This window comes from Salmo salar, chromosome 20, assembly GCF_965601325.2.
Source record: "Salmo salar chromosome 20, fSalSal1, whole genome shotgun sequence".
Taxonomy (NCBI): Eukaryota; Metazoa; Chordata; class Actinopteri; order Salmoniformes; family Salmonidae; genus Salmo; species Salmo salar.
The window spans coordinates 43,133,513-43,143,216 of NC_138310.1; the positions used below are offsets into that span (position 1 = coordinate 43,133,513).

Consider the following 9,704-nt stretch of genomic DNA (forward strand, 5'->3'; position numbering starts at 1 on the left):
TTTTGGTGGTGGTTTTTGATATTATTATTTACACATCCATTGACATATCCTTTTTTGTTCTCCCCTCTCCTGTTTTCCATCCTCCTTTTGCCTCGCGTGTGTGTTTCTGTGCGTGTATGTGTGTGCATGTGCTCTTTGTCTGGCCTCAGACCCAGCTGTGCCTGCCCCTCCACATCCTGGAGGAGAGAGGGCTCCCCCAGCTGGCCGGGACGGTGTGTGCGCTCCTGGAGCTGGCCCCGCCCAAACACACAACTTCCCCCACCACCACCATCACTACCCCTCTGGCCATTTAGGGCAGCGGAGTTCCACATTCACTCTCATGGATGGACAGACACAGGACCCACTCTCTCCCTCTCCGAGGGTACGTTACATGGCTTTCCCTCTCAACCACCCCTGGCACAAGGGTGTGAAGAGAAGACACCCTAAAAAAATGCTCCCCCATTTTCCCCCCGCCCCCTCAGCCATACAGGGGCACCCAGCCTTCCCAGACAAGTCTTCCCCAATGGAGAGAGAGAGAGAGGGAACAAAAGTAGGTAAAAGAAAGGGATGACTGTCTTTCCCCCAGTGTCCCCACACAGACTGCTTACGATTTGCATCCTCTAAAGACAGACAGACAACCGAGATTGTTCCAGACAAACGGTCAGTTGGACGGCAAGGAAGAGGGTTCTTTTTTTCTAATATTAGTCAGTTGTCTTCTCTCTCCATCCTCCTTTTACTTATGTTCACCAGGGATTGTTTTATTTTACACCATTATTATTATTATTATTATTAATGCATCTCATTTTTCATATTCATGTTACTGTTACATGTCAGATCATTGCATGTCAGTGGGATCAGGTAGGGGGAAGGGTTCGGAGACTAGGAAGTTGTCTAAGTAACACAGTCATGTGCTACAAAGAGTCATTTGAGCAACAGTTACGTTGATGCTGCCAACACTTAAAATGGCTGTTATTAAATGAACCAGTCTTCTACATTTTTTTATTATGTGTGTCAAATCACGAGCTAGCTGAAACAAAAGCGATGCTGGAGTAGAAAGCGAGAGGGAGCTCTGGGAATCTCTGTTTTATTCTTTCTCAAAATGTTGTGTACAAATATATAATGAGTGAACAAAACATTAGGAACACTATCCTAATATTGAGTTGCACCCCCTTTTGGGGCATGGCCTCTACAAGGTGTCAAAAGCGTTCCATAGGGATGCTGGCCCATGTTGACTCCAATGCTTCCCACAGTTGTCATGTTAGCTGGATGTCCTTTGGGTGGTGGACCATTATTGATACACATGGGAAACTGTTGAGCATGAAAAACCCAGCAGCATTGCCGTTCTTGACACTCAAACCGGTGCGCCTGGCATCTACTACCATACTCAGTTCAAAGGCACTTCAATATTTTGTCTTGCCCATTCACCCTCTGAATGGTTCACATACACAATCCAGGTCTCAATTGTCTGAAGCCTTAAAAATCCATCTTTAACCTGTCTCCTCCCCTTCATCTACACTGATTTGAAGTGGATTTAACAAGTGACATCTATAAGGGATCATAGCTTTCACCTGATCAGTCTGTCATGGAAAGAGGTGTTCCTGATCTTTTGTACACTCATTGTATATGGGTCATTATACAGAAGTGGTGCAAATTGGGGGTTGGAAAAAATTCACATTTGTATCCTATTTTCCCTCAACGTTCTGCACACGTCTTCCAACATATGTCAGGGAGGTGTGTGTGTGTGTGTGTGTGTGTGTGTGTGTATATATACGCACACACTACTCACTTTGTATTGCATATTTGAAGTCTTTACCTTAACACTAGATGTCATTTCTGAAACATAGTGTAAAAGTTGCAGTAAAGGGAGAACCAGCACAGTAGTGATAATTTTGATTAACCTTATTACACATTCATTTGAGAAATTATTTGCATACCAAATTAACAAAATGACAGGCGTTGGGAAAATAACGTGTTTCAGTGTCAATAGAGGACTCCGATGGATATAATTCGTTTTAGTATAGACATTGCTATTGAGGGCTTCCCCCATTTAAAAGTAGTGAACTGGGTGCGTATTCCTATGGGTTCGGAGTGATCAACCAATGATCAGAAAGCATTGTCGTCTTCAAATTTGTAAACCAAAGACGAAAGTAATATCCAGGAGCCATGACCGATATTTATATCAGGACATTGGTCCCAAGATCCAGACCCAGTGAGTTGAGACGATGACACGTAAAGACCAAATTTGTGGTCTTGAGTGTTTTTATGGGGGGGGCTCAGTTCGGCTTTCAACTAACTCCTTAAAGTCGTAGTAGTGTATTGCACAAGGTGCCACTTTGAAAGTGGATAGTGCATAAGCAATTTCTCTTGTCATGTCAATCATTGCAGACCTTAGAGAGCTATTTATGACATGTCAGAAATGTCCAGATCAACTAGCCCATGTCAGCTAAAATCTTTTAGCAATGTTTTTTAGACTATTGATTTGCAGGAAATAGGATATAAAATGGCAAAACGTTCTCTCAGCCAACAAGAGGGGTGTGAACAGTTTGTCAGTAATGTGCTTGTGGCACAGATGTTCCCCAATGTGGAAGGGGGCCTGAGTAAAAAGTTTGGGAACCCCTGCAGTAGAGCATAGTACATTTATAGACGTCTATGTTTTGGCTAAATCGATGCTAATGTTTGGGGTCTTGGATGGTTGGATCGCCCTGCTGGATATGCATCTCAATACTCTACACTTTTTCATAAAGTGTGGACTTGTCCCCTACCCACATGGTGGTCCTCTTGTAGCTCAGTCGGCAGAGCAATGCCGCATGCAACTTTAAAATGGAGATAGCCTCAATGGCACTGCCCATGTTGTCACAGACGCCGTAATGGCATAGATACAAAGACGAGACCTCTATATAAATGTCCCTTTTTCAGGACCTTGTCTTTCAAAGACCATTCGTAAAAATCTAAATAACTAAACAGATCTTCATTGTAAAGGGTTTAAACACTGTTTCCCATGCTTGTTCAATGAATCATAAACAATTAATGAACATGCACCTGTGGAATGGTCGTTAAGACACTAACAGCTTAGACGGTAGGCAATTAAGGTCACAGTTATGAAAACTTAGGACACTAAAGAGGCCTTTCTACTGACTCTGAAAAACACCAAAAGAAAGATGCCCTGGGTCCCTACTCATCTGTGTGAACGTGCCTTAGGCATGCTGCAAGGAGGCATGAGGACTGCAGATGTGGCCAGGGCAATAAATTGCAATGTCTGTACCGTAAGACGGCGCTACAGGGAGACAGGACGGACAGCTGATAGTCCTCGCAGTGGCAGACAACGTGAAACAACACCTGCACAAGATCGGTACATCTGAACATCACACCTGCGGGACAGGTACAGGATGGCAACAACTGCCCGAGTTACGCCAGGAATGCACAATCCTTCCATCAGTGCTCAGACTGTCCGCTATAGGCTGAGAGAGGCTGGACTGAGGGTTGTAGGCCTGTTGTAAGGCAGGTCCTCACCAGACATCCCCGGCAACAACGTCGCCTATGGGCACAAACCCACCGTCGCTGGACCAGACAGGACTGTCAAAAAGTCGTCTTCACTGACGAGTCGCGCTTTTGTCTCACCAGGGGTGATGGTCAGATTCGCGTTTATCGTCGAAGGAATGTGTGTTACACCGAGGCCTGTACTCTGGAGCGGGATCGATTTGGAGGTGGAGGGTCCGTCATGGTCTGGGGCAGTGTGTCACAGCATCATCGGACTGAGCTTGTTGTCATTGCAGGCAATCTCAAAGCTGTGCGTTACAGGCAAGACATCCTCCTCCCTCATGTGGTACACTTCCTGCAGGCTCATCCTGACATGACCCTCCAGCATGACAATGCCACCAGCCATACTGCTCATTCTGTGCGTGATTTCCTGCAAGACAGGAATGTCAGTGTTTTGCCATGGCCAGCGACGAGTCCGGATCTCAATCCCATTGAGCACGTCTGGGACCTGTTGAATCGGAGGGTGAGGGCTAGGGCCATTCCCCCCAGAAATGTTCAGGACCTTGCAGGTCCCTTGGTGGATGAGTGGGGGAACATCTCACAGCAAGAACTGGCAAATCTGGTGCAGTCCATGAGGAGATGCACTGCAGTACTTAATGCAGCTGGTGGCCACACCACATACTGACTGTTACTTATGATTTTGACCCCCCCCCCCCCCCCCCCCCCTTTGTTCAGGGACACATTATTCAATTTCTGTTAGTCACATGTCTGTGGAACTTGTTCAGTTTATGTCTCAGTTGTTGAATCTAGTTATGTTCATACAAATATTTACACATGTTAATAAGTTTGCTGAAAATAAACACAGTTGACAGTGAGAGGACGTTTCTTTTTTTGCTGAGTTTATATCTCCATGTTGTCAATTGTTTCGGTTGCGACTGTTTCCAACTTCAAAGAATCCCCATAGCTCTCTTTCATTTGGACAGATGTACATCCCACCAAACATATAATTAATGACACTAATTAAAAATAGATGATTTACCAACTTGCTCACTCATTTTCTAAAAAATGTTTGCAGATGGACTACTCACCATGTGGCCATGCTGGAGAAGGGTGCAATCCTTCACCTGGTGATATTTGTAGGGGTGTGGCTTAAGGTACATTCATTCTATTATCTTTTAATGTGTGTATTTCGGTAGTGACTTCAAAAGGTGGGACAGCATTTTTTATAGATAGATGTTTAGAAATAAAGTACTAATGAGAAGAGTATCTTTCAATGTAATAATAGAACAATTCAAGATGTTCTATGAAATAAAGCATTTAAGTAGTTTTTATTATTTCAAAACATGACGTTTAGGAATCGGTGTAGGACAGCCAACTCAATAGAAATAGGTGTATAAAAAATGACTTTGTACTATATTAATTTAACAATATATTTTTTATTGCCTTGGATTGAATTACAAGATATCATTAAGTAAATACATTTGTAGAGGTTTTTTTTTATATATATATATATCTCTATATCTATATATCTATATATATATATATATATAGATATATCTATATATATCTCGTTTTTTGGGGGGTGGGACTGCAATTTGCACCACTTCTGTAGAACCACTCGTATATAAAGCTTCAATTTATGTGTTTTGCTACAAGGAGTTGCGGTCTCGTGTAGCTACATGGATTGGACACCGCACCCCAGGGTGTAGGTAGACACTGTCCGTAAGTGCTGTGCCAGGGCAAGTAAAATAAAAAGTTCTTTAAGAAAACAAAACAGGCCTCTTTAAAGTTTAGTGTTTTGAGTGTGATTGGTTCAAGCTGATCCTAGACCAGTGTTTACAGGCAAGTTCTTCCTTGAGCGCAGCTCAATCAAGTCTGTAATCAAGGGCCTATGTATGGGCAGGTTGACTGACAGCATGACATTATTGCCTGCACCTTTGCATTCGTCTCTGTTTCTATCCTGAAGTAATGTTTTTTTCTTATTATTGTCCACTCTAGTGATGAGCGGTTGGGGCCTGCCAGGGTCTGGGGCTAAACATACACTAACTTTGTAGAAAATAAGTCTGTTTTATTTGTCTTTTTTACAAATCACCTCCACAGTTGAGTTCAGCATGGCGAGTTGTGACACCATAGACAAGTAGTAGTGAATATGACACTGTTTCCCTCATGCACGGAAATCTTTTTATCACTACATGTAGCTAAGCTTGCATGAGATTAAAAGCGGTCTATAGATTTTGCTATTGACAGTGTTCAAGACACCCTTCCGATTCTCATGATCAAGTTGTTTTTTAAGTGTATTGTATTGTTTAAGTGTATTGTTTTTTTATGGACACAAATGTGGCTCTTGCTGCACACATTGATAATTTGGTCTGTTCATTAGGCGCCAAACAGGGAAAGAAACACAGGGACTACCTGTTTTTGTCCAATAAGAAATGTTAATTTTTGTTATCCATTGCAAAACATTTTCAGTTGCAGTGTTACCTACAGAAAGACAGGTTAACTGACTGACTCTTAGTTCTGAGGCAGACACAACCTCTACTTCCCATGGAGGGGGATGAGGGAGTGCTAGCCTCAGGACTGACCCGAGGACAACTGATTGAATGGGCTCTTGTAGGCAGATTCCCAGCCTCCCTTTTCAGAACTCGAAGTCTATCGAAAATAAAGTTAAAATGGTAATATCTCTGATATTTTCCCCTTCAGAAGCTATGTAGGCAGCCTACATAGCTTTTACTGTAAGGATGTGCATCGATGTAGGCTGGGATTCTGCCTACATAGCTTCTGAAGGGAAAGAATATCAGAGGTATGTTTTTACCATTAACTTTCTTTTGGATAGACTGAGTTCTGAAAAGGGAAGTTAAAGGTGATTTAAATAGTAGTATAAATGTTTTGTATAGATATTTTAGTGTTTCTCCCCCCCCCCCCCCCCCCCCCCGCCTGACTTGGACTTTCTCCAGCTGAAATCATGTGCCCCTACTGCTGGTTCTGGACCCTGTGACATTTGTACAGTAAAATAGATGCATTCCATTTGTTTACAAGTATGTACTACTTCCCACATACAGAGAGGACCTTTTTTTTAATGACAGCAACATGGTCTTTACAGTTTGCTGAAATTGTCCCTGAAAACATTTTAAAAAATGTAATTATTTTCTGGAATGAATATTTGGCTTTATGGTTAAAGTGGATTAATAAAAGTTTCCCATTTCAGTCTCCTGAGTGCGCTTCTTTATTACCATTCTTGCCCTTGTTAGACTGCATATAAGTAAGGACCTTGGTGGTTGTAGTATTCAAAATTGCCATGCCAACTTTATACTCTAGATCAAAGAAAAACATCAGTTCTCATTGAAGATATATTTTACTACAGGCCAAGTGTCGAGTTAGATTGTCTGTAATCAGGAATTGAACACTGAAAAGTAACATGTCTGTATTGAGAACAATACTTTTTTGGAGTTTACTTTCACTGGAGCTCCTGAAGCCGGGACACCTCACTTTTTCTTTCCTTTATTGGACTTGGGCTACTTGCTTTTCTTACAGGGGCCCAGGCTGCGTTGTACTAGCGTTCCTCTCCACCGCGACTGGATCTGCAGGCGACATACAGGGAATAAGACTGTTTGGGTGTAATAAACAGAGGGGACAGTTGTGACTTATTTTTTGCTTTCAGAGAATAAGAGCTGAAAATACTTGGTAGAGGGAACATACAGTTGAAGTCGGAAGTTTACATACACTTAGGTTGGAGTCGTTTTTCAACCACTCCACAAATTTCTTGTTAACAAACTATAGTTTTGGCAAGTCGATTAGGACATCTACTTTGTGCATGACGCAAGTAATTTTTCCAACAATTGTTTACAGACAGATTATTTCACTTATAATTCACAATCACAATTCCAGTGGGTCAGAAGTTTACATACACTAAGTTGACTGTGCCTTTAAACAGCTTGGAAAATTCCAGAAAATGATGTCATGGCTTTAGAAGCTTCTGATAGGCTAACTGACATTTCAGTCAATTGGAGGTGTACCTGTGGATGTATTTCAAGGCCTACCTTCAAACTCAGTGCCTCTTTGCTTGACATCATGGGAAAATCAAAACAAGTCAGCCTAGACCTCAGACAAAAAATTGTAGACCACAAGTCTGGTTCATCCTTGGGAGCAATTTCCAAATGCCTGAAGGTACCACGTTCATCTGTACAAACAATAGTGCACTAGTGTAAACACCATGGGACCATGCAGCCATCATACCGCTCAGGAATGAGACGCGTTCTGTCTCCTGGAGATGAACGTACTTTGGTGCGAAAAGTGCAAATAAATCAAGGAACAACTGCAAAGGACCTTGTGAAGATGATGTAGAAAACCAGTGGAAAAATATCTACGGTTGAAGTCGAAAGTTTACATACACCTTAGCCAAATACATTTAAACTCAGTTTTTCACAATTCCTGACATTTGATCCAAGTAAAAATTCCCTGTCTTAGGTCAGTTAGGATCACCACTTTATTTTAAGAATGTGATATATCAGAATCATAGTAGAGAGAATGATTTATTTCAACTTTTATTTCTTTCATCACATTCCCAGTGGGTCAGAAGTTTACATACACTCAATTAGTATTTGGTAGCATTGCGTTTAAATTGTTTAACTTGGGTCAAACATTTCTGGTACCCTTCCACAAGCTTCCCACAATAAGTTGGGTGAATTTTGGCCCAGTCCTCCTGACAGAGCTGGCGTAACTGAGTCAGGTTTGTAGGCCTCCTTGCTCGCACGCGCTTTTTCAGTTCTGCCCACAAATTTTCTATAGGATTGAGGTCAGGGATTTGTGATGGCAACCCCGATACCTTGACTTTGTTGTCCTTAAGCCATTTTGCCACAACTTTGGAAGTATGCTTGAGGTCAATGTCCATTTGGAAGACCCATTTACGACCAAGCTTTAACTTCCTGACTGATGTCTTGAGATGTTGCTTCAATATATCCACATAATTTTCCTCCCCCATGATGCCATCTAGTTTGTGAAGTGCACCAGTCCCTCCTGCAGCAAATCACACCCACAACATGATGCTGCCACCCCCGTGCTTCACGGTTGGGATGGTGTTCTTCGGCTTGCAAGCCTTTCCCTTCCAAACAAAATGATGGTCATTATGGCCAAACAGTTGTATATTTTTTTTCATCAGACCAGAGGACATTTCTCCAAAAAGTACTATCTTTGTCCCCATGTGCAGGCCAAACCGTAGTCTGACTTTTTTTATTTTTTACATTTTTTACATTTTATTCATTTAGCAGACGCTCTTATCCAGAGCGACTTACAGTAGTGAATGCATACATTTCATACAATTTCATACATTTTTTTTTTTGCTGGCCCCCCGTGGGAATCGAACCCACAACCCTGGCGTTGCAAACACCATGCTCTACCAACTGAGCTACAGGGAAGGCTTTTATGGCGGTTTTGGAGCATTGGCTTCTTCCTTGCTGAGCTGCCTTTCAGGTTATGTCGATATAGGACTTGTTTTACCATCACAAAATAGATGGCATCATAAGGAAGTAAAATTATGTGGATATATTGAAGCAACATCTCAAGACATCAGTCAGGAAGTTAAAGCTTGGTCGCAAATGGATCTTCCAAATTGACATTTACCTCAAGCATACTTCCATACTCCGACATCAACTGTAGCAACCATAAGCCGTTCAACTAAACAAACAGTAACAGGAGGGAATAAAAATGTGGCATGGGCTATCCCCTTAGAATTCAGAATTGTTTTTTTTTTGTCAATAGTGTCATAAAATAAAACAAGATGGATTGCATAAAACACTGCACTGCCACTGGATGTGACAGGTTTCCTTGCTAGACAAGTGTGGTTTAGAGCCTATGTCCCAAATGAAACCATATTCCCTACATAGTGCACTACTTTTGACCATGACCCAATGGTTATTAAAGATTGTTTAATGATTACCTCGGTGGCTGCGTCTCGCTCCCTGGGTTCCTTCTCCAGCTGCCTGTGTAGGGCCTCTTTCTCCATCCTGTCCTCGATGACCACCTGCTCACTGTCTCTGTACTGGAACAGTAGAAAGATCAGAGTCAATATCCAGTGTACAATTTCAGTTCCATACAGGTATACTTTCTTAAAGCGGCAGTTTTCAGTCAGTTTTAGTAAGAAGCTGAGGGATAGGGCTGGAGAGAAGTAACGAATCTCACATTTATAGACGGCTATGTATGCAAGGACTGACCATCCATGATTTCAAAATGATATAGTTGACCATGTTTTGTAG

The 9,704-nt window shown here is 42.1% G+C and overlaps 1 protein-coding gene across 1 annotated transcript in view; it reads left to right on the forward strand.

The window, feature by feature from the left end:
* lrch3 (leucine-rich repeats and calponin homology (CH) domain containing 3) overlaps positions 1-6,660 on the forward strand; it is a 102,803-nt gene extending 96,143 nt beyond the window's left edge. The window contains exon 21 of the mRNA XM_082966443.1: positions 150-6,660. Coding sequence (XP_082822569.1) covers positions 150-293 — 144 coding nt within the window. The 3' untranslated portion in view covers positions 294-6,660. The remainder of the gene's footprint in view (positions 1-149) is intronic.
* Positions 6,661-9,704: the final 3,044 nt, after the last annotated feature.